Source organism: Ips typographus, linkage group LG12, assembly GCF_016097725.1.
Source record: "Ips typographus isolate SLU linkage group LG12, UJ_Ityp_2.0, whole genome shotgun sequence".
Classification (NCBI taxonomy): Eukaryota; Metazoa; Arthropoda; class Insecta; order Coleoptera; family Curculionidae; genus Ips; species Ips typographus.
In genome coordinates, this window is record NC_138433.1 from 555,516 (window position 1) to 579,832 (window position 24,317).

The 24,317-nt window shown below is 37.9% G+C and overlaps 4 protein-coding genes, 1 long non-coding RNA gene and 2 pseudogenes across 12 annotated transcripts; 4 read left to right on the top strand and 3 right to left on the bottom strand.

Annotated features, from left to right (window-relative positions):
• Positions 1–39: 39 nt before the first annotated feature.
• IFT43 (intraflagellar transport 43) lies at positions 40–965 on the top strand. The gene is made up of 5 exons (XM_081990793.1): positions 40–203; positions 263–432; positions 489–521; positions 580–693; positions 745–965. Exons 1-5 carry the CDS (start codon positions 162–164, stop codon positions 947–949), a joined length of 564 nt encoding a protein of 187 aa, XP_081846919.1. The 5' UTR covers positions 40–161; the 3' UTR covers positions 950–965.
• Positions 963–20,836, top strand: LOC145736331 (sushi, von Willebrand factor type A, EGF and pentraxin domain-containing protein 1-like). 4 transcript variants are annotated; one of them, XM_081990676.1, is made up of 29 exons: positions 963–990; positions 1,148–1,224; positions 10,131–10,262; positions 10,315–10,573; positions 10,630–10,806; positions 10,862–11,008; positions 12,444–12,626; positions 12,676–12,888; positions 12,942–13,139; positions 13,193–13,294; positions 13,346–13,498; positions 13,555–13,791; positions 13,877–14,095; positions 14,236–14,327; positions 14,378–14,702; positions 14,753–14,914; positions 14,971–15,118; positions 15,178–15,350; positions 16,661–16,894; positions 16,942–17,164; positions 17,218–17,464; positions 18,387–18,496; positions 18,549–18,721; positions 18,772–18,989; positions 19,049–19,241; positions 19,298–19,468; positions 19,525–19,695; positions 19,751–20,008; positions 20,699–20,836. In XM_081990676.1, exons 1-29 carry the CDS (start codon positions 978–980, stop codon positions 20,734–20,736), a joined length of 5,046 nt encoding a protein of 1,681 aa, XP_081846802.1. In that variant the 5' UTR covers positions 963–977; the 3' UTR covers positions 20,737–20,836. The 4 variants fall into 4 exon arrangements, with proteins under 4 accessions (XP_081846802.1, XP_081846801.1, XP_081846799.1 ...); XM_081990675.1 differs by lacking the exons at positions 963–990; positions 1,148–1,224; positions 20,699–20,836 and adding exons at positions 9,684–10,079; positions 20,068–20,100; positions 20,160–20,666; XM_081990673.1 differs by lacking the exons at positions 963–990; positions 1,148–1,224 and adding an exon at positions 9,684–10,079.
• On the bottom strand, positions 1,289–9,394 carry Septin2 (septin 2). 5 transcript variants are annotated; one of them, XM_081990748.1, is made up of 9 exons: positions 9,234–9,394; positions 8,884–9,001; positions 8,689–8,831; positions 8,356–8,542; positions 8,030–8,301; positions 7,827–7,975; positions 7,586–7,778; positions 7,357–7,522; positions 1,289–1,420 (listed from the first exon to the last, which is right to left on the bottom strand). In XM_081990748.1, the coding sequence occupies exons 1-9, from the start codon at positions 9,261–9,263 to the stop codon at positions 1,311–1,313; spliced, it is 1,368 nt and encodes a 455-aa protein (XP_081846874.1). In that variant the 5' UTR covers positions 9,264–9,394; the 3' UTR covers positions 1,289–1,310. The 5 variants fall into 5 exon arrangements, 3 of the variants coding, with proteins under 3 accessions (XP_081846874.1, XP_081846876.1, XP_081846875.1); XM_081990750.1 differs by lacking the exon at positions 1,289–1,420 and adding an exon at positions 4,852–5,031; XM_081990749.1 differs by lacking the exon at positions 1,289–1,420 and adding an exon at positions 4,900–5,138.
• Positions 1,484–2,676, top strand: LOC145736366 (beta-1,3-glucan-binding protein pseudogene; annotated as a pseudogene).
• LOC145736365 (beta-1,3-glucan-binding protein pseudogene) lies at positions 3,406–4,747 on the bottom strand (annotated as a pseudogene).
• Positions 20,792–24,008, top strand: LOC145736360 (lipase 3-like). Its single transcript, XM_081990754.1, has 8 exons — positions 20,792–20,932; positions 21,161–21,401; positions 21,454–21,634; positions 21,876–21,990; positions 22,615–22,864; positions 22,917–23,069; positions 23,458–23,682; positions 23,740–24,008. Exons 2-8 carry the CDS (start codon positions 21,252–21,254, stop codon positions 23,959–23,961), a joined length of 1,296 nt encoding a protein of 431 aa, XP_081846880.1. The 5' UTR covers positions 20,792–20,932; positions 21,161–21,251; the 3' UTR covers positions 23,962–24,008.
• LOC145736391 (uncharacterized) lies at positions 22,553–22,995 on the bottom strand. Its single transcript, XR_014179915.1, has 2 exons — positions 22,856–22,995; positions 22,553–22,800 (listed from the first exon to the last, which is right to left on the bottom strand). It is a non-coding gene; the product is annotated as an uncharacterized LOC145736391 (long non-coding RNA).
• Positions 24,009–24,317: the final 309 nt, after the last annotated feature.

Genomic DNA, 24,317 nt, shown 5'->3' on the forward strand with positions numbered 1-24,317 from the left:
TTCAAGAGCGTTTTGACGTCACAATGTCGTAATTTGACAGCTGGTAGGGATTTTCAAGGTGAGTTACCTGGGCAACTGAACTGCTTAGGATGTAAACAAAAGCATTTTTGCCATTTATTTAACTGTGTTTGTTTAATTGTTATAAGTAATAACTTTGTACTATGAATTGGGACGAAGATATAGATTTCCTGGCAGGTAGAAAGGTAAAAACTGCTTGCATATACTCTCTGAAGCCTTATACCTATAAGGCTTATAATTTCAGTCACAACCTAAACAAGGAAGAAGATCTGATGATGCTACACCAGAAGCAACCCCTAGTAATTTTTTTGCAGATAGTAATCCGTTTGATACAGAAGAAAACGACAAAAAAACTCTACCAAAACCACGTAAAACTAGTGTATGGGGCGAGGAAGGAAACAGTAAATCTACCAAGTAACTGCAAATCACTAACATTTAAATAATATTTTAAATACTATTCTGATATGTAGGTCCAGCAAGGTTTCTTCAAACATTATAGAATTGTAAGTTTTACAGTTTGATTAAAAAAACACGATTTTAAATCCATATAAAATGCTTTAGGGAAAGATTCCAGTCAAGCAATAATCAGACAAGCCCTGAGGATGATATTCCTGTGATTCCTGACATTGATGACCTGCAAGATGATCCTTTACATTTACCTGACGCAAAACCAGTGTAAGATCCGCCTGTCTTATGTTACAATCACATTTTTATACGATGTTTTAGTGTTATTGTAGATAAATCAACGTACAAGGAGCTTGATAACCAGTTAGGTAGTGGTCAAGACAGTAAGATCAATTTTGGAAACTTGGGCAACATTGACTTGTCTTTTCTTACTAACAAATTGTGTGGGGAAAAGGAAGTACAGCTAAAACCTGAGTTATGGACGATGGAGAGCTTATTTAATGACTTATCAAGAAATGAAAAATAAAAATTATGAATTTTGATTGAAATAGGACATGTCCTCTCCAGGTATACTGTGCTAGTTCAGTGATCCGGATAACTGACAACTAGAGCAGTTGAAAGTCAACATAACCTCACTTTCAAACCAAATGTCATTTTGCTAAAAAGTTTCAAACATTTTTACCGAAAAAAACACAAAAATTAACTGAAAAAGTGTTTTTTTAAGGTTCGGTGAGTGCACGACGAGTTTTTATCCACTTGAACTTCAGGCAAAACCCAGGGAAAGTTATAAAGTACTCGAATGTAAGTAGTTCAGCCATATTTTACCATAACAGGTGGAATGGGATAATTCCGCCTCTTGTGGTGGATTCAATCAATGTTTTTAATGTCTAGTGCATTGTTTGCCAACTCTGCTTAAGTGGGGATTTCCAAAAAGTAAAAATCGTGATCTTATAAATCAAGAATTTGTTTTTTCTGCATTGCAACCACTTTCTAAGCCCTGTAAGGAAAACAACCCACTTATTTTATCTTTGATAAGTCCTGAAAGTGTATATAAGCCATGGATTTGAATATGTATTTAAAATAAAGCATAATGAGAGTGTTTCTATCAAATATCGCGCTGGGCTTCATCAGTGTGTGGTTGGGTGTGGTAGCCGCAGACTGCGACGTTGCCAGTGAAACTACAGCCACAGGCACCTACTACACTCCCCCCTCCAAATTGTGTCCTGGAGACCTAATTTTTGAGGACAATTTTGACACTTTCGATACTGTAAAATGGGCCCACGAAGTGACATTATCTGGAGGTGGAAATGGCGAATTTGAGTACTACAGAAACAACCGATCAAACAGTTACGCCCAAGACGGACACTTACACATAAAACCCACATACCTAGCCGATGACTACGGAGAAGACTTTTTGTATTCCGGTACTCTGGATTTAGGGACTGAATGTAATAATGCCGACCACGATGGTTGTGTCCGCACTGGTAGTGAAAGTTACATTCTCAATCCGATAGAGAGCGCCAGGGTACGAACCATTGAATCGTTTTATTTCAAATACGGTACGGTGGAAGTGAGAGCTAAAATGCCTGCCGGTGATTGGTTGTGGCCGGCGGTTTGGTTGTTGCCCCACGACAATGCTTACGGTGGTTGGCCCATTTCGGGCGAAATTGACTTGTTGGAGAGCCGAGGCAACCGAGAGTTAACCAATCCTTCTGGAGTGCACGTGGGTAATCAGCAAGTGTCCAGCACATTACTGTGGGCCCCCTCCATGGCCACCATCCAATGGGGCATCACCCACTATGAAAGAAACAACGCCTCAGGCTACGACAACGATTTCCACATCTACAAAATGGTTTGGACGTCCGATGGTGTGGTAATGTATCTGGATGACGTGGAAATGGGTTCAGTGTTCCCGTCTGAAGGTGGTTTTTGGGAATACGGCAGTTACGATCAGAGCGGAGATACAAACCCTTGGAGCTGGGGCTCCAAAATGGCGCCTTTCGACAAGGAGTTTTACTTGTTAATCAATCTGGCTATTGGGGGCACAAACGGCTATTTTGCCGACACTTTTACCAACGCAGGCGGCAAACCTTGGAGTAACACCTCACCTCATTCTACCACCGAGTTTTGGGAGGCCAAGAACGAGTGGGAACCCACTTGGAACTTAAATACCGACGACTCTCATTTGGTTGTCGATTACGTTAGAGTTTATGCAGCTTAAGAACTGTATTTGTATTAAAAAGTTGTTTGTTATATTGCTTCTGGTTTCTATACAGGTGTGGTAAATCCAAAACTGACCATAGGAAAACCGTGTAACTGACAGAGAAACGTAGATAATTGCATGCGCGGGAGAAAGACAGAAAACGAAAAAAATATCAAGTAGGCCATATTTTCATATCAAGTAAGCCATGTTTTCAGCGCGCTGTTGCCAAACGCCGTAAGTATTCAATACCCTCGACAAACTTACTTACGGCGTTGCTAAAAATATGGCCTACTTGATATTTTTTTCGTTATCTGTCTTTGTCCCGCGCATGCAATTATCTACGTTTCTCTGTCAGTTACACGGTTTTCCTATGGTCGCTTTTGGATTTACCACACCTGTATAATAACCTCTAATATATCACATTGGACCATCAACACTTAAGTCATTAATTACAAAGGTATTGCAAAAAAGAACAAAATTGGGGGTGTTACGGAAAATTAAGGGCGTTAAGGACACCCTAGGTCCACCCAAGCTAAGATTTGACTGTGCCAGGTTAAGTGCAAATTGTCACAGTCAAATCACAACTTAGCCTAGGTGGAACCAACCAACTCTTGAAAACGTCGGTGCAATTCGCTGTTAGTAACCCTTCTAATTTTGTTGTTACTTTTTTTTTTAGTTTTCCCTGTATACTACTCATATTTTTAGGGTTTACAGTGTCGTAAGTGGATTAGACGTGTCATTAGGAACGTTTAGGGTCATTTGCAAAAAAAAAATAAATATTTTCTTTGACCTTGTTTAATAAAGCGTTTACATCACTTAGAATTTCTGAAGTGTCCCATATTTACACTAAAATTTGTATTACTTTTTGAACGAGCAATTTGATAGAAAACGACCTTTAATCTTAAACAACTAACTACAATGAAATGTAATAGCTGATAACACTATTTATACTGCATAAACTTGAACATAGTCGATAATCAAATGTGATTGGTCAGTGCCGTAAGCCCACGTGGATTCCCATTGACTTTTGCCATTCCAAAAGTCTGACGTAGCAGTTGGTGACGTATTAATCCAGGGTTTGCCTCCGGCATTCGTATTTTCGTCAGAGAAAAAGTTAACACCGCCCACGGCCAAATTAATGATAAGGTAAAACTGCTGATCGAAGGGCGCCATCTTGGTGCCTCCCTCCCAAGGATTATCCACTCCACTTTGGGCAAACTCTCCCAACTCCCAGAAACCACCTTCTGGAGGGGTGATGGTTCCTACCAGTTCGTTATCGATGTAGAATTCGAACCCGTTGGACTCCCATACCATTTTGTAGATGTGAAAGTCCTCGTCGTAGCCAGCAGCGTTGTTCTTCTCGAAATGGGTTCGGATATATTGATTGGTTGCTACGGCCGGGGCCCAATGCAAGGTGGTGGACACCTGTTGGGTACCCACGTTCACTCCTTCAGCGCTTGTCAGTTCTTTATTGCCTCTGCTTTCCATTAAATCGATTTCTCCCGAAGCAGGCCAAGTGCCGTAAGTGTTGTAGCGGGGCAACAGCCAAATGGCAGGCCATAACCAATCACCTGCAGGCAGTTTAGCTCGAACCACCAAAGTGCCGTACTTGAAGTAAAAAGAGTCCACGGTTCTGATTCTGGCGCTTTTAATTGGGTTCAGTGCATTGTCTGCGGTACCGGTACGACTGCAACCGTAGTAGGCCGCGTTAGTACATTCGTCAACCGGATAAGCACCGTTAATATCCAGGGTGCCAGAAAATAGAAAGTCTTCACCATTATCATCGGCTAAGTAGGTGGGTTTGATGTGGAGTTGTCCGTTTTTGGCGTAGCTGTTGGTGCGGTTGTTTAAGTAGTACTCAAACTCCCAATTACCACCTCCGCCTAAAGTGTTTTCGTGGGACCAACGCGACAAATCGAAATTTTCAAATTGATCTTCAAAAATCAAATCACCAGGACACAGTTGGGATTTGGGTTGGTAGTGGGTACCACCGGCGACAGTTTCACTAGCTACAAGACATTCTGCCTTTGACTGTTGTATTAATGCTAGCACAAGCGCCAAAAACAAAAAATTGGGTGATTTCATGATGATACTATAACTAACCATTTCTGATAAAGTACTAGCTGTTTTATAGGAAATATTATCGCTATACACTTAAAAGTGAAGTAACTAGCTGATTATACCAGTAGCAGTCTGTTACTTGACTGGTAATTAAAAAAGATCACTTTAAATTATATCATACGTATATTATTCAATAAATATTATAAAAACAATATTTTATAAAATTATATAATACTCTGCAACGTTTGTACTGCAATACTTTGAAATAAACTTAAGACATAATTACCACTTTAGCTGACGGTTTAAGCGTAGAAGGGTCACTTAGATAAACTTATGCATGACTTCTGAAAAGAAGAGAAGCGGTACACCAGTTTTAGTATCACAATTAGTTAAAACGTAACAATTGATCGCAACTTGGCGAAACTCAAAAGGATGAAAAAGCAGCAATAACCTAGAAAGATGGAAATGGCTTTTACTGACTCATCTAGGTGAATATGACATGGTTAGCACTTAGTGCACTTTAAGTACTTAATTACAGCCCAAGTGGTTTATCTCCGTCTCACTCGGTATTTTAATGTGAAGGAACAAACAAGTTGAAATTAATAAGAAACACAATACCTTGCTCACTTCATATATATTTTATAATTCAGTCACAATATAAATATAAAAATGTTTCCATAATCGAGATTAGACAGCATATTATACTTCTTTAGCGTTAAATTCACTTTTTCTTGTATTAACTGGGATTTCCTTGAAAAGTAACTGTTCAGCGAACAAGACATTGTAAAACAAACTAGAAGGCTTAGTAAGAGTAAGCAACTTTTACCTTATTCGAGTAAAGAAAGTGCAAAATGTTAGTCACACAAACCTCCAGGTATGAAAATTATATAAAAGCTGTAGTAAGAAGAGAGAAACCATTAGAAATCAATTAGTTAAACAAAGATGGCAATGTGACATTTGTCAGTCTGGTAAATGAATGCAATCGGTCACACCACCACTTCGCCAGAAAGACTGAATGTAATCTTTTGACTAACTGCGTCCAATTACGTCACATCCGTTTGTCATCTTTGTCTAGCTCATTGATTTTCTAATGGTTTCTTTCTTCTTATCACTAGTTTCCTATCTATCCATGGAATTTGTTCTGTATAATAAATTGTCAAAGATTTTTGAGTATCGAACATTGTTGTTGTTTTCTTGTACAGGGTGCTGCATTTTCGATGGTCTTACGGGGTACAGAGAAAACGGTAATAGATAGAAAAAAAGTAGCATACGTGTTCCGATCTCTTTTTCCGAGCTGAGATGACTGGCGAACAGTGGGCTGCGCAAACTTCTTTTGTTTCAAAGATACGGGGGGCTTCTGAAAATTGGTCATTTTGAAACCTCCTCTGTATTTCATTTGCTATTAAACTTATCAAAAAAGGAAAAACGGTTTCCGGTAGAACTTTTGACGTAGAATCCAATGGCGTAGTCAGTTTTTTTATATTACGTTTAGTTTCTGACATATGACACTAAATTATATTTTTTTAAATGGAACACCCTATATATTTTTAGTTCATTTAATTCTGTTTATTTTTACCTTTTCAACGGTGTATTACAACATATAAGTTTGTAGAGGTTAATCCTGTTATTTTAAAAAAAGGACCTTTGCTTAGCTAAAAAAAGGCCAATATCTAAAATACCAAACAAAATCGGAAATCATATAAACTAACACATCAGAAAATTAAATATTTTTAATAAATTTTATTAAAAATCTAAGTTACAAACAGTTCTACCGTCACTTTAATAAGAAAAGTGGCCATTTCTATTTTCTACTATTTTTAAGGTAGAAGTTGAAAAAACTGTTTATAAACGATATATAACATGTTAATATGAACATAGCCAAATTTTGTTTCGACTGTGGGTATTTTTATACATATTATTTAGCACTTTTTTGTTAAGGAAACGCTATTTTTCTAATTACCAAGATTAACGTTTACAAACTTATATGTTTTAATACACCGTTGAAAAAGTAAAAATCAACAGAATTAAATGAACAAAAAATATATAGGGTGTTCCATTAAAAAAAATATAACTTACTGTCATATGTCAGAAACTAAACGTAATAGAAAAAAACTGACTACGCCATTGGATTCTACGTCAAAAGTTCTACCGGAAACCGTTGTTCCTTTTTTGATAACTTTAATAGCAAATGAAATACAGAGGAGGTTTCAAAATGACCAATTTTCAAAAGCCCCCCGTATCTTTGAAACAAAAGAAGTTTGCGCAGCCCACTCTTCTCCAGTCATCTCAGCTCAGAAAAAGAGATCAGAACACGTATGCTACTTTTTTTCTATCTATTACCGTTTTCTCTGTACCCCGTAAAACCATCGAAAATGCAGCACCCTGTACAGTACATAAGAAAAAAAACTGAACTAAAAAAATATACAGGGTGTCCTGTTTGTCAAATAGTCCAAATTTCATAGATAGGCGTGAACAAACTTAGGAAATTTCCACACCTGTAGACTGAAAAATTAAACACAATAAGCATGACGTCACTGTAGAATAATTACGCAAGGTTGCCAAAATGCAAGTGGTTATTAAAATTTGTGACGTCATCCCAATTTTTCATTTTTGGTTTTTAAGCGGCAAAAGAAAAAAGAAGCCAAAAGCGCAAAATTACTTCTTCTTACTTTTCCCCAAAGTCAAAGTGTGATGGCTGCTCGATCCCATTTGCTGGTATTGCGCTTTTCTCCTGTTAAATTCCACCATTTCGTCTTCGAGCTTCTTACGCGCCTCCTCGATTTTCTTTTTGTCTTCCGTGTGGTCTTTCTTCAGCTTATCGAATTTGGCGTGTAACTGAAATGGATTGAACCAGTGACGGAGTGAGAAAAGTGGGGGAGCAAAAATGGCGACACTCACTTCTTTTTCAGCTTCTTTCAATTCGGCCTCCTTCTCTTTAACGCGCACGACAAACATTTGACGCATCTCGTCCTCCTTTTGTTGCAGTTCTTGCACGTGATTGGAACGTTTCACCTCGAAAGTTTCCTGGAAACTTATCGGTTTGTTGTTGGCGTCTACGTCGGAAAATCCCATTTGCTCCAAACGCTTCTTCCTGTAGATTAACCTCCAGACCAAAACGTATACACTGTGTAGGACTTACCTGTATAGTTCGTAGTGTCTGTTGTGGGTTTTTTCACGCATATCCTCCATATTGGTCCTGATTAGCATTTCGCGCAACTTGACAAAGTCGCAATGAGTCTCGTTTTCGACCTGAACAGTGCCCCAAGGATACTGCCGGGCTCGTACCAACTGAAAAAAACACCCGAAAATTACAAACAAATTCCAACTGTCAAAGTATTGTACCTTGCTGCCAACTTTGACAAAATCAGTGCTGCCAATCACAGCAAAAGGAATGTGAGAGTTCATGGAAGCGTTGATTTCCGACACCGACTCGTCATCAACCGGAAATTCGTAAATGTGCACGCCATTGTTCTGCAGCTCCGCCATAATTTTGGATTTAAACTTTTGCAATTCAGTCTTGGAAATTGTATCCGCTTTCGCGATGATCGGTATGATGTTGACTTTCTGGTCCAGTTTTTTCATGCAAACCAAATCGATCGATTTTAAACCGTGACCTGTGGTTTAGTAAGTTTATTAAGGTACAGTTTTTTGACTGTCGGAAACTGTACCTGTAGGGCAAATAAAGTACAGACAGGCGTGGATACGGGTGTCGTGAAAAGTGGACAATGAACGTTTAATTTTCAATTCTTCCTGTAGATAATTCTCGAATTGATCGTCAATATTTTTAACTATCGCTTTGAAACTGTCTTCCTTGTTGATTTGGTCTCCATAACCAACTGTGTCCACAATAGTAAGCTAAACAGTTTACTTAAGTAATTATAATTATCTCATAAAGAAAGACAGGAAATAAAACAAGAGACAGAGTGCTTTTATTGTTCTGCTGAGCAAATTTGATGTTACTATTTGCTTTTACTGTGACTATTATTATAGTGACTACAAACCTTTAATCTAACATTGCTTTCCTGTAGCTCATAAGTATGAGCATTAAGTTTTACAGTTGGTAGAGTGTGAGGGCTGGGATTTGACTCAAAATTTGTGTTGAACAGGGAATCCATTAAAGTTGATTTGCCCAAGCCAGTTTCACCTAAACCGCAACCCCAAAATAACCATAATCAAAATTTTCTAGTTGAACTCACCAATACACATTATGTTGAACACAAATCCATTCTGAACACTTTTGGACACCAATTGGTCTGGTAAACTGTCAAACCCAACATGACCAGACAGTACCAAGTTCCTGATCTGGTCTTGACCCTTTGGAAATGGCAAAACAATAACCATTTTTTTAAGTAAAACAATAAACCCCACAATGTAGTAAGTTGTGTGCCTAGTGCTGCACTAATTTCACTAAATGACTAGTACAATTCGAGTGAAACTAGAACAATACTAAAGGAATTTAATGCACTTCCTTTCTAGGAAAAAGTATACCATCATTGTGGGACAAAGTTACACTTAACCAAAACTGTTAAATTAGCATTTAACTTACCGGTTGGGTGTCTACTTCAACTGGAGGCATTCTAGAATGTGATTAAAGCCTTTAATTCAAAGAAAACTAGACAATGGTACAATCTAGCACTACAGTTGATAAAAAGTTATACTTATAAACATTTACAACAACAACGCCCTTTAAAACAATGAATCAGAAACAAACTAACCTAAAAACTAAATGACAATTGACATTAGAATTCTTACGTCAAAAAACGACATTGTAACTAATTGGTATTTGCCAGCGCCCTCTATAAGACAGTCATAAAATGGCGGCGTAACACTTTGCACTTTCAGCATAGGTTTAATTAAACATAACTAATTTAATTGAGGAATACACTCTGTTTTCGTTTCAATAAACACTTGTAGTGTAGTAATACTTCCAGATGTTGCACATCTGTCCGGTTTCTGTTTACCATTCTAATTTAAAACGTTCCAGTTGCATTTCGTTTGAAACGACAAAATGATCCTAAACTGGCTACTACTTTTGATCGGTCTGCCTTTACCTTACTTATGCCAGGACAAGCTTAATTTGGACGCGCTGAATAATTACAGCGAATTTTTGAATTTTGGTGAAAAAAAATGGCACGACTCGCCGAAAAAGTTGGAAAACGCGATTTTCAAATCGAAATTAGACGTTCTGGGCGAGGTGTTTAAGAAGAGCGTGCAATTTTTCAAAGTGTCGGATAAGTTGGATATAGTGTTTCTGGTGGATGCTAGTTCTAGCGTGGGCAGTTTGAACTTTAAAAGCGAACTGAGATTTATTAAAAAACTTCTAAGTGACATTACGGTTGATTATGATCATACTAGAGTGGCTGTGGTTACTTTTAGTTCACCCAGTGACACTGTAAGTGACTGGTAATGCTAATTAAGGGATTAACTACTCGAAATTTTTTAGGTGACCAACATTGACGATATTGCTGATCCCTCTGAGCAGCATAACAAATGTTTGTTGCTTAATGAACAGCTAATGAACATTGAATATAAAGGGGGTGAAACTTATACAGCTGGTGCTTTTCAAAAAGCTAAGGTAAAGAGTAGACTTTTTGGGTTCACTGTATGTTAATTCAACGTTCTTTTAGAAAATATTTGAATCCTCCAATCGAAACGACTCGAAAAAAGTGGTTTTCTTAGTAACTGACGGGTATTCTAGTGGGGAAAATCCAGTGCCTTTTTCGAACGATTTGAAACTGAACCAAGTCACAGTCTTTACGATTGGCATCAGAAATGGCAACTACAAGGAATTGTACGAGTTATCGTCCGCTCCCGGGGAATTTTACAGCTATTTACTGGACAGTTTTGAGGAATTTGAGAGTTTAGCGCGACGCGCTTTACACGTCGGTACGGTATCAACAAAACAACTTATAAATGAGCTAATTTATTTGAAATTTTCTTAGATTTGTCTGGGGGTGATTATTTGCCTTTAGGCAAAAACGAACTTTGCGATAAACTGTGCCGAGACGGTGATTGTTGCGACGACAATGCTGTTTGTACCTGCGGCACCACAACCGGTCACTACTCGTGCACTTGCGCACCAGGATTTTACGGTTCTGGTTTACGAAACGATTGCATGCGTACGTACGCCAAAAAACCCCAACCACATAACCTCAAAATGTCTTGTTTTGTTAGCTTGTACACTTGGAACTTATTCAGACGGGCCTAATTTGTGTTTACCGTGTCCGGACGTGCATCACACTACCGTACCACCCGCAAGTGGTATACAGAGTTGTATATGTAAAAAAGGGTTTCAGTCGGACTCACAAGGAAACTGTCAAAGTATGTATACTAGAATATAGAACTTAAAAATTAGATGTTTACATCGTCAGGAAAAAAAACTCGGAAAAACTCCGGTAAATTCGGAACGCGTAATCGTAATTACGGTTGAAAGCGGTAGATGGCGCCTAGACAGCCATATGATATTTATGCCCTCTGTTGGACAACTTTGGAAATAGCTTTGTGTTAACTATTATCGTGTTAGCCCACCGCCTTCTTTACAAGAAAGCCTAGAATGTGACTTTTAATGGCGGCGTTATCGGATTTTTTTTGTACACAAACCTATGGAGATGCAGTAGAAAATATGTTTTTTTTTTATTTTTTCGTGTAGTTGATTAGAAGTTGTGAGTGAAAAATCAAAGAACGCTTCATTCCTGATCCAGATATGTATAGATATGGCTTTTTATACCCAATAAAGTCCAGCCAAAGCAAGTTTGGTTAGAACCCTTTGTCTCGGAAAGTACAACAAACTAATGTAAAAACTGCTCAATCAAAGAAAATTTGGAAATCCTTGAATCTAGGTAAGCAAAACTGGTAAATGGGTTTTATATTATTACCAAGACCTTTCTTTTAAAATGTAAATGTGCCAATAGAACTTCTAAAAGCTGTCCTGTTTCTTCAGAGTAAACCTTTGTTGCTCTCAAAATGCAGGCGGCCTCAAAATGTAACTCACATAAGTCACATACCAATGTATTGTAAGAGGCAATAAGTTTACTGAATGAGAAAGCATATTGTACTTACCACTGAGTGACTTGACTTGTGTTGGAGTAAAATCATTCCAGTTCAAAGCTTTCAACCACTGTTGGGTTCGAGCAGGGTCTTTTGGAAAGTAAAAGACTGACACTTTTGGGCCTTTCATCAAATTGCTTTTAGAAATTTGGCAAACAACCAGTGGACGGCATATTGTAGAGGCAATAGAATTTAAGTTAAAAAACCAACCACAAATTATAGAACAATGAAGGAACAATAACAATAGTGATAACATAATAAAATGAACACAAACTACACTTTCACTAGAACAATAAACATATAAACAACAATTACTTTGGCAAGTAATCCCAAGTCTTGACTTTAAACCTTAAAAATTAATTTAATCATCCAAAAACTCAATTTCCACAATACAAACAAATGCAAACTGTCAATCCCATATTTCGGCCATATTGGAATTTTTGGCATGCACCTTCTTGGCTTTCTTGTACAGAGGGCGGTGGTTAGCCGTGCCATGTGTCATTTTGTATGTCCGTTTGTTTACTTTAATTTTGATCACAAATTTAGCCCTGAAACCTTCAGGAAAATGTGTATTTCTGAATAAGAAGGACTGTATTGTAGAGCCAATAAGTGTAAGTGCATTAATTTCATCTGTTTCTTCTAAATGCAACGGTTTAGTCTGAATCAATCCTGTTCTCATCTCCATGTTCAGTTCTCCATGTTGTTTCAGTTTTAAAATGTCCTAAATTGACGGCCCCCAAAAACGGTTACATAGTCAAAAAGAAAGAATGCAGCAACGTACTAAACAGTGCTTGCGGTATCCGTTGTGAAGTCGGCTACATATTGGTGGGCAGCAGTATTCGTTTGTGCCAGGAGAATGCCACCTGGAGCGGTTCGGATCCGACTTGTGAAGGTTCGATTGTTTTGAACCAGTCAGTTTATCGTACTAACAACAATTTTAGTGAAAACGTGCAGTAAACTGCCAATTCCCAAACACGGACTGATGCAATGTGAACAGTCCGATTTGGGGATGGTGTACGATAATGACGAAGTAAACCTACCCGTCGACACGGTATGTAATTTCGAATGTAAAAATGGTACCCTGCAAATTGGGTCTAAGCAAAGGGTTTGCCTGCCCATTGCTCAATGGGATGGTTTACGCACGATTTGTAAACGTAAGCAGCATTTTCTGCAAAACTAACAAACATAAAATTGTATTTTTTTCTAGCAATTAAGTGCCACAAGCTTCCGGCCCTAAAATACGGTAAAGTAGAACCGCAATCCTGTCAGTCCGGTAAACAGGAGTATGGCAAAGTGTGTACAATCAGTTGCGATAATGGTTTCGTTCCTTCGGGTCCCACCAACAAAACGTGTGGGAATCACGGACTTTGGGGAAAAAACCTTAAAGAAGACACGTTATGTATAGGTACAAATTTAGTTAGGTTAGGTACAGTGTTTTCCTGTACATTTTGGTTTCAGACGCTACTCCTCCTAACCTATTATGTCCCAAAAATATCACGGGTTACACAATATCCGGCACTGACTACGGTCACGTGATATGGGAAGAACCTAACATTACTGGTACAAAAAATGGGTTTTCCTAAATAATCGTTTATCTGGAATTTATTACAGATAACTCGGCTTTAAGTGTGCAGGTTTGGATTCAGCCAGCCATTACCAAACCTGCAGATTACAAGTTTAGTATTGGGCTAACGCCCGTAACATATTTTGCGCAGGACGCGTTTAAAAATTCCATTAAATGCAAATTTTTCGTGGAAATGATCGGTGAAAGTGATTTCTTAATTTACAAACCTTTTTATTAAAGTTTAAAAAAATTTCAGATCAAGAACCACCAACAATAGAGGGTTGCATAACCCCGCCAACATTTCTTGTCAATCCCACTGCACCGGAAACGATCACGTGGGACGAACCGAATATTTTCGACAATTCCCAAAACGTTACCATTAGCAAAAGTCACGATTTTGGAGTATTTCCCATTGGAACCACTTTAGTTACTTATAGTGCCAAAGACCTCTCTGGCAATGTGAATATGTGCAATATTAATATTACGGTGGAAGGTAAGTTTAAGTGACAGATATGGCTATGAAAGTAAATACTTACCCGTGAATTAAAGTATCGAAAATGTAGCTGAATAATGTTTAGAATCTCAGTGTCCTGATCTATCACCGCCCCCAAACGGTCAAGTACAGTGTAACGACCAAACTGAGGGTGTAAAGTGCGTTATAACTTGTCAAGAAGGTTACGCGATACCATTGCAAGCTTCTGCCAGCACTGTTTTGGAAAACTCCACTAATTTTATATGCAACCACGCTGACGCCACTTGGTACAATCCGGATGGGCTGTTCTTGCCGGAATGTTCCGGTAAGTAAACAAAAAATTTAGTGGAATATTAAAATCCCTCCAAGTGAGGTTAGAAAAATTGACAGATGACGCTAGACCATTGATACAACTGGTATGACTGGACTGGATAGGGCAATGATTGTGTTTTTTTTTCTGTACAGTTACAGTGGTCGCCGAAGACAAAATACAAGGAAACGTAGATCTGCCCTTACTAGAGAATGTGAGTTGTAATGACTCCCAAAAAATTGTCGAAGTGAGTAGAAATTTGTTGAAATCCACTCACGTTCACATTTAATTGTTTAGATACAAAAAAACCTGAAATCAACCATTTCAAACTCAATTTGCACGTCTGAAACGTGTGAAGTAGACGTATTAACGGAGTGTGAAGTTGAAAAGTCTGAAGAAGCAACCAATGAACTGCTAACCAGACGACGAAGAGAACAACCAACCAAACAAACACGAAGACAGAGACGTAAGAAACTAAAAGTGAGAGTACAAATCAGAGGAAAACACTTGAACGGTACTAGAAATTCCGATTTTACAATTGCGGGTGTAAACGGTACTGTTCAGTTTGATTCCCGGGAGTTTACATGCGGTCAAGGGTTCATACCACGGAAAAATAAATGCGGTAAATTCACAGGCTACTTGTAATTAATTATTTTAAAGGCTTTCTTTTAGTACAATGTCCTCGAGGTACTTTTCACAATATTACAGTTGACAGATGTCAGAGTTGTGATTTTGGCTTTTATAATGACAAAGTAGGCCAAATTTGTTGCAAATCCTGTCCTCCCAATTACTCAACCAGGAAAACGCACGTTAAAAGCGCTAACGAGTGCAAAGGTAATTTTGTCCCTAATCTAATTTGTTTTTTTGTGTTTTTGAGTTTTTTTTACTAGAAATGTGCCCTCCCGGTACTTACGCCCGAAAAAAGAGAGTCAAACTGTTTAAAAAAAGTAACTCTACAATGGTGGAAAGGGCCACATTAAGTCCCTACTGCAAATCTTGCCCTGTAGGGACATACCAAAGCGATTTCGGACAAACTCAGTAAATTCTTCAGTTGACTGTATTGACACCTGGTTTATTGATTTTTTTTAATCAAACAGGTGCGTAGCCTGTCCAAATGGCTACACGACCACCAAAATGCGCTCTTCTAGTGTCAAAGAATGCATTCCTTTGGCCACCGAGATTTGCAAAAACCAACAAACTTGCAATCAAGGCCAATGTCACGTGGTCAGTCAGTATGAATTTTCCTGTCATTGTTTACCAGGATTTGTGGGTAAGTTTCTCAACTGTCATTTGCGTGCGCGGATATTAACAGACTAGATATGAATGCTGAACTTTGAATATCCGTTACGGGGGAAGATTTCATTAAGAATAAGAAAGTAGGGTTGGGGTAAACCACTAGAAAAAGGACAGATACGTAATTTTAAAAAAATTCTTACACAGTTCAGGACCTTCTTAGAGGCTTCTGGCAAATTTAGAAAAATTCTATGACAGTTCAAGAACTTCTTAGAGGTTTCTGGCAATTCTAGAATTTTAAAAACATTTTGTGACAGTTGAGGACATTCTTGGAGGCTTCTGGCAATTTAAAAAAAATTCTTAGACAGTTAAGAACCTTCTTAGAGGCTTCTGGCAAATTTAGAAAAATTCTTAGACATTTAGGAACCTTTCTAGATGCTTCTGGCAATTTTAGAAAAAATGTGTGACAGTTCAAGACTTTCTTAAAAGCTTCTAGCAATTTTAGAAAAATTCTATGATGGTTCAGGAGCTTCTTGGAGGCTTCTGGCAATTTTGAATTTTAAAAACATTTTGTGACAGTTGAGGACATTTTTGGAGGCTTCTGGCAATTTAAAAAAAATTCTTAGACACTTAAGAACCTTCTTAGAGGCTTCTGGCAATTTTAGAAAAATTCTATGACAGTTCAAGAACTTCTTAGAGGTTTCTGGCAATTCTAGAATTTTAAAAACATTTTGTGACAGTTGAGGACATTCTTGGAGACTTCTGGCAATTTAAAAAAAATTCTTATACACTTAAGAACCTTCTTAGAGGCTTCTGGCAATTTTAGAATTTTAGAAAAATGTTGTAACAGTTCAGGACATTCTTGGAGGCTTCTGGCAAATTTAAAAAAAATTCTTAGACAGTTAAGAACCTTCTTAGAGGCTTTTGGCAATTTTAGAAAAATTCTATGACAGTTCAGAACCTTAGAGGCTTCTGGCAATTTAAAAACAAATTCTTAGACATTTAGGAACCTTTCTAGAGGCTTCTGGCAATTTAAAAAAATTCCTAGACAGTTAAGAACCTTCTTAGAGGCTTCTGGCAGTTTTAGAAAAATTATATGACAGTTCAAAAGCTTCTTAGTGGCTTCAATATGTCTTTTTTCTAGGGGTAAACCCGGCCTTACCGCTGCAACCCGCATTACACCGATGTGTATGGCTGGTTGCATACCCACAGCAAAACTAAAAAAACCACTCAAAACATAAACTTTTCAAATTTTTTTTTTTTTAATTTGCCAGACGTTTCTTGTAATGTGATTCACAATCACAAACCATAAATTACGATTTTCTCACGCTTTTGTGTTGAAACCAGGGACGTACTGCGAAAAACAAGTTTCACCTTGCGACACTCAGCCATGTCATCACGGAGGTACATGCACGTATAACGCCCAAAACTCGACATTTCACTGTTTCTGCCCTGAGGGCTTCAGCGGGGATTACTGTCAGGAAATCGTCGAACCGGAAATTAGTTGCAATTTGACCTGTCAAAATGACGGAACTTGCGTGGACTTGGGCGATAACGAGTTTGCTTGTTCCTGTCTTTCCGGTAAGTTTTTTGTTTTTAACACAGTCATATACAGGGTGATGCCGTAGGGTTTTCTGGGGAGAGTTGCGAGCTGCTAGTAAAGTACTGCGATAATGTAGTGTGCGAGAACAACAGCACTTGCATTGAGGATGCCGATTCATTTAAATGCGTCTGTTCTAAAGGATTTTTAGGGCGGAGATGTAACATTCAATCTTGCGACTATAAACCCTGTCATTCTTATAGCGTGTGCGTTAGTTTGGCCGTGGAAAATGCTACAAAAAACGATTTTAGGTGCCTGTGACACGCTAACATACTAAATAACTGATGTAAAAGATTTTTTTTAGGTGCGTTTGTCCTGAAGGCTTTACAGGAACAAACTGTAGCGAAAAGATTGATTACTGCTCATCAATACCGTGTTTGAATGGTGGGCAGTGTATGAATGAAGAAAGTGCTTATAAATGCTACTGCAAACAGTTGTTTTTTGGTTCCAATTGCGAATTCCGTAGGGAGACTAATTACATTCTGAATTTTACTCGTTACGACGTTAATGACTTTATTCGGTTAAAAGGATTTCAAACAGATTTGACTGAAGTAAGTGGGTTTTTTCTAGTGATGGGCGTAAATTTACCGGTAAAGTAAAATTGGAAAAGTGAAAATTAGTAAATTTCAATTCGACCAGCTTGAAAGATATCATTTTTCTGTCATGGCTTTCAAATCAGTTGAAGTTGTAGTTTGAAATTTCAACACCCTGCAACTCGGTAGTTTTTAGGAGTTCAGGGAGGTTGAACCACTCAAAAAAATTCAATCTGAAAAATTGCTTGTAGGGTGACCAAAAACAGTCAATCATCATACTTTTCATACACACCCTGTATACTGGAAGCAAAAACGGTCCTACAAATTTACGGTGTTGGGTTAAGGAGTTGATTAGACAAATTTTTGGTCTCTTGCAACTTTTTTGTAACTCACCGTTATCGAGTTATTTACGAAAAACTGTTTGGTGCAACCAATTTACAAATAGTGAAATTTGAATAATGTTAAGGACAGTCAGGGACAAAACCGCCTGTAAAACCCACTTGGAGTGACCGAATCATGTTTTTAGACACATTTTTGAAATCCTCATTAAATTTCCTATCTAATGACATAAAAAACAATACAAAATCAGGTAAAGTCTTGGAGAAAAGTGGTGTCAAAGTATAAACTGTCTGAAAGACGGTTTGAAAGAACAGTTAGGAAGAAAATCGCCTGTAAAACCCACTTAGAGTGAGAAAATGACTATTTTAAGCACATTTTTGGAATCCTCATTACATTTCCTATCCAATAACCTGAAAAAAATGACAAAATTCGGTACAGTCAGGGAGAAAAGCGATGTCAAATTTTGAACTGCCAGAAACACAGTATTTGTCTTGCCTGTTAAAGTAAAATACTTTAACTAAAAACGTACTTTAAAATACTTTACTGGTAATTTACCCATCACTAGTTTCTCTAGGTTTTTAGCTAAACTAGAAATTCCTAGATTACAGCCTGTTTGTGGATGCAAACAGTGGACAGTTTCAACTACGGCACTCTACTGTCCTACGCCACAGCTGTGACAGATAACGCATTCACTCTGACTGACTATACAGGGTGAGACATTAAAAACAAAGTCAGTAAACTAAAAAAAGCTTGATTGGTGTAGGTTAGTGTTGTACGTCAACAAACAGTACGTGGTCACTGACGTGTTTTTGAACGACGGGTATTGGCACCATATTTGCGCGTCATGGACCAGCACCAATGGGTCCTACCAAATATACGTGGACGGTAAATTAATTAAAAACGGTTCTGACTTGGCGGAAAACACAAAAATTGATGGTACAAAAAAATTATATTTAAATTCAGTGTGGTGTATGACATTTGTTTAGCTCACGGCTACTTGATTATTGGACAAGAACAGGACGTACTAGGTGGGCGATTCAGCCAATCAGAATCGTTTGTAGGCAACATGGCTTACATAGATGTATGGTCAAGGGTGTTGACTTTGGAAGAAATAAACATCCACCAGAACGATTGTTCTGACACTATGCTGGGTGATTTGTATGCCTGGCCTGAAATGCAGGAACACACTAACGGAAATATAAAGGTTAATCCCACTTGTGTGACGTCAGGTTTAAGTGATTTGGGAAAAACTATATATTATAGAGACTACCGTCAACTTTCTGTCAAGGATGTGAAGACCCGAAACCATTGTACAACGGTTACATCGATTTAATAGACAACAAAGCGTTTTACTCTTGTTATCCTGGATTTGAGATTAGTAGCAAACAGTTTATTAATGGACGTCGTTGTACTAAAACGTCAAAGTGGGAAGGATTCTACGAACCCTTCTGTAAAAGTACTGGCAGCCTAACAATAAAAGCCTTAATTACAGTAGTAAAATGATTTTTATAGAGATTGAGTGTGGCTACCCTGGACAAGTGAGAAATGGCCATTTTGTCGGAACTCAATTTTCGTTTAACAGCAAAGTAACCTATCAATGCTATGAAGGTTTCCATATGATCGGAAACCCAGTTTTGCAGTGTAAAATTGATGGGTGGTTCCCTGAACGACCAAAATGCGTTGGTAAATAAACGCCATTTTAGTACTTTAGACTGTTGTAGCATTTACTTAATCATCAGGGCCTCAGTGTGTTTTACCTACAATTGTTATGGGAAAAATCCTAATTATATCCCAAGCAAATGAAGCTAATGAAAATTCCACTAGCGTGGACATAGACACTCAAATACAACTAGTTTGTAACCATAATGCCACCTTAATAGGAAATCCACTTGCAACTTGTATGGAAGATGGTAATAATAAGTTAAATCAAAACCAAATGGCTGTGACGTCATTTATTCCTTACAGGAACATGGGATAACGCAAACATGTCCTGTCAGACTAGAGCGAAACCCCAAATTTCAACCAAATCAAACTGTCCCATGAGTCAGGTACCAACACCACCAGCGAACGGGTTTATAGATCAAACAAGTCTAATAGAAGCAGCGAATGGCATTAAAGACTTTGTAGAATACAAATGTCGGCTGGGTTATCGAGTAGTGGGGGTAAACATTTCGACTTGCATCATTGACGGGTACTGGACAGACCCAAATGTCACCTGTCAAGGTAAGTTGATCAGAGATTTTGTTTTGTCTTATTATAGCACCTCCATTAAAAATTTGTAGTCGTTCACTTGGAGTCAAACTCACTAAAATAGAGTAAGTGCAGCATTAAGGTCTAAATTTAGTAAGCTAATTTTTAATAAAAGGAGTTATAGTGACGTCACATGACATGAAGCTAAAAAAATGTGTGTTTTTATTTGTTTTTGGAGTAATCTTGTAGAGCATGAAATTCTCTACAACTTCACTTTAGTAAGTTTATTTGATTGGTGGGCAAACAACCGAGTTATGAAGGTTCCAAGTTGTAGAGTCGTTAGCTTTTTGCGCAACCGCACGGTTTTTGCTTCATAATTTCTTTAGGAGACCTTTAATGACAAAATTGCTTAAAAGTAATCCTGTAGAGCATGAAATTCTCTACAACTTCACTTTAGTAAGTTTTTTTGATTGGTGGGCAAATAACCGAGTTATGAAGGTTTAAAGTTTTTTTATGCATGAGGAAATTTGACAGTTGCTGCTTTCAATACCAATAACTCTGTTATTTTGCTTCTTACAGTGTACTTGCAATGTACCTTTGACCACCCTATACAGTCTGAAACTGCAAAATTGAAGTTTCAAAATGTCCAATCTTTAAGAGTTTTCAAAACAAAATGGCGACACTAATTAATCATCACACTAATATGAAACATGTTATTATTAGATTATATTGGAGATATTTACATCATGACGTGTTTGTAATACCAGACTATTGCTTTAATGAGCGACCTAATGAACGAAACAATAACACAGAAGAATACCAATTAAGTTTGCATAACAACTACCTGGGTAATTGCTTTTTAAATAACCACACCGATGTCCTTAGACATTGAAACTACAAAGCTAACGTTTATTCAAGATAATATTACCTGGCGCGCGTGTATTGAAGTTAGTAAGGGTAAGTACAAAATATAGGTGGTAGTACTGGTACAAAAATTGTCTTCCGGATGGAAAGGTGATAGTTACAACCATCAGCTAAATAGAGTAAAAAGTGATGTCAAACATGTGGTTCTGTGTGTATTACGTCACTTGTACTATAGTACACAGAGAGCTTTCTCAAATTTACAAAAAAAAGCCAGTACCACCACGTATAGACGATCAAACCGAAAACTCCCCCTTCACACAGATCCGACCGAAGAAAGCCAGTAGTTATTACATATCTCCCAGTACGTAATCGGTGAAATTATGCTTTGATACACAAATTAACTGCCGGAATAATGCAACTCCTACTCGCGTTGATCGTAACCGTTGTGCATCAAGTGTCCTGTCAAAAAAAACCAAACAATGTGTGTCCAACCTATCGGGACTACTTCAACATGCTAACCAATAGCAAGTGTTGGTACGATTTTGCCGCCGAAATGACTGTGGTAAGTCCCGCAAACCTGACCGAAATCCTGTTCAAGTTTTCAAGTTTTCCAGCCGGAAATTATTAGAAACACCGGCTATCCTATCATCACTTACAAAGTGAGGACGGGGGACGATTTCCATTTGACGGTGTTTCGGATACCAGGGCTTCGTCAGGACAAACCTCCCGTTTTTATGTTGCACGGGGTGCAGAGCACCTCGGGGATTTTTGTAGGGCTGGGCAAACGGTCTATTGGTGAGTTTTGGTTACTCAATTATCGCGTTTCTATAAAGTCGATTTTAACAAGTAGCAGTACCAAAAATAACCCTAAAAACTTCAAGTGGGACGTAAAATGCACTTTACAGACTAATAATAATAAATTACTAAAAGGCGGCCTGACTAACCTAAAACTGCCATCAGGCAATGTACTAATTAAACTAAAGTAAAAATTTATTGTTGTTTAATTCTACATTTACAAAGATAGCATCGTTTTCAGCGTTTCAATTGGCCGACGCCGGTTATGACGTATGGCTAGGGAACTACAGAGGCACCGAATACTCCGAGGGACACGAATCCCTCAACGTTACTCAGAGAGAATTTTGGGATCACAGGTAGGTTTAGTTTAAACCTTCACCAAACGTCCAGAAAAAATATGGTTAATCCCCTTTCCAGTCACGTGACTACCCTAATCGCAGACAACAAAGTATCACATGACAATTATTGTCAAATTTAGCATAATCACAGTTGGCTAAACAATACAAGTTGCTGTGTAATTTGTGTTGCCTAATATGTTGCTATTAAAACCAGTTGTTTGAAAAATCATCAAGTATAATTATACCGAGCGTTTAAATGGTAAACTATACAAGAAACTTACATCAAGACCTGATTCCAATGACAGGTAAATTGATTCTCCGTTTTACAAAAAAAGATATATAAAGTGTTGCAAACATCGTCCTACTTTGTAATGTCATAGAAAAATGAGATTTAGATTGCCCCTGATTGGTTGCATGCGAGTGCATTTATTAATCCCGATCATATCACTACAATAATAGCAGGTTTCGTATGTCCTATTCACTACAATTTTGATTGCGTAACTTGTACTGAATCTAATAGATTCGTGCAAGTGAAATGGTTCTCGCTGTTTACACTAGGAAGTAAGTTTAACGAGCTGTATTTACATTTTTTTGCTTTTTATTCAAACATGAAAGTTAATAATGACTGTTTCCTTTTTAAAGCGTGGACGAAATAGCCAGCTACGACGTACCGGCAATGTTGCAACTAGTGCAGTACCATTCTGGCTCTAAAGGAAAAACAATTTACGTAGGACATTCTCTGGCCTCAACGGCCGCCATGATGTTTGCCTCAGAACAACCAGCCTTAGCTGAACGTTTGGTCTCCCTGTTTATTTTCCTAGGACCCGCCTACAAAATGACACATATGCGCAGCCCTTATCGCATGTTTTTTCCTTTGTTTTACCCTGCTTTGGTACGGAAAATTTGAAACATCCTGTATACAATGAAATGACTGAAATTTGTAGGAGGTTACCGGCGCCTTGAACGTGGTGCAACTGGTTTCGAGGGGGTACGCACGTAGACTGTCCAGGCCTACTTGTATGGCTTCCCCCGTGATTATGTTGGCCTGCATGTCCATGGTGAACATGTTTATTGGACCTTTCACCAATATAGCACCAGTAAGTTCGACAGATTGTGCAAATATAGCAAAAAAGACTAACCTAAAATAATCATAAATTAACATGGGATGAGGGGTCACGTGATTACTCAAAATAACAAGCAGAATAAACCACGTGATATGTGGCAACAGCAATTCAGACATAACATTTTTTTTTGACAGACGCAAGACGACAGAAAAAGTAAAAATTGTTTTTAGGTTAATTTTGAATATTTACGGGTTTTTTTAGATGTTTACACTAATTTAAGCAAATTTTACTGTAAAAATTGAATTAAACAAACATTTATTTACTATTAGGTAAGTACAATTAGTAAAGGAGGTGTGATGTTTGGATATTGAAATACTTTGAGGCAACAGACTGTGTAGACCATCATTTTGGTTTTTAACAGGAAACCGTGCCCGTCTACTTTAACCAATTACCAGGCGGTACGTCCCTGAAAACTCTAACCTTTCTGAGGGAATCGACCAGGGGCAATTTCAGAAAGTACGACTATGGTCCTGGCAAGAACCAATATTTGTACGGCACTAGAGAACCGCCCGAGTACGATATTAAAAAGATTACAGTACCGATTTTTATTATCTACGCTAGAAACGATTGGGCCACCACGAAACAAGTAAAAATTTTAGTTGCGGACAATTTTTTTTGGCGTTTTAACGTAAATTGCTTCCAGGACGCCCTGTATTTGTACAATCAACTACCAGAATCGATCAGAGCCGGCATCTACGGGGTGGAGCGGTTGAATTTCAATCATAACGATTTTTTCTTCGGTAAAGATGCGGACGAGTTAGTTACTAAGCCGATTATGGGAGTGATGGAAAAATTCCTGAAGAGGGAGCGGGAGGATAAAAACGAAACTCTCGAGAGCAATCGAATAAATTACGGTTTACGATGAAACTTGATTATAGTCATAATTGTGTAAGTATTATTTTGTATATATTTTTTATAAAAAAGAGAGGGCTATTACAAATCAACGATTGAGACAAAGATGATGATAAACTAGTCACGTGACCAATTGTTGAATGACGTTACATCAGTTTATCTCTGTCTTTGTCTGGAGAATTGATTTGGAATAGGTAATAGTTTTAAGTGAACACTCCCTTGTATATTTATACAGTGCGTTTTTTTTAACGCGCAACATAGGATTTCACGTGTTAAATTTTTAAGCCCATGTTAGACCATGTTATTTTGGAACTACAAATATAAAACTTGACGGGTGGCTATTTCGTACCCTGAAGCTTACGTAAATTT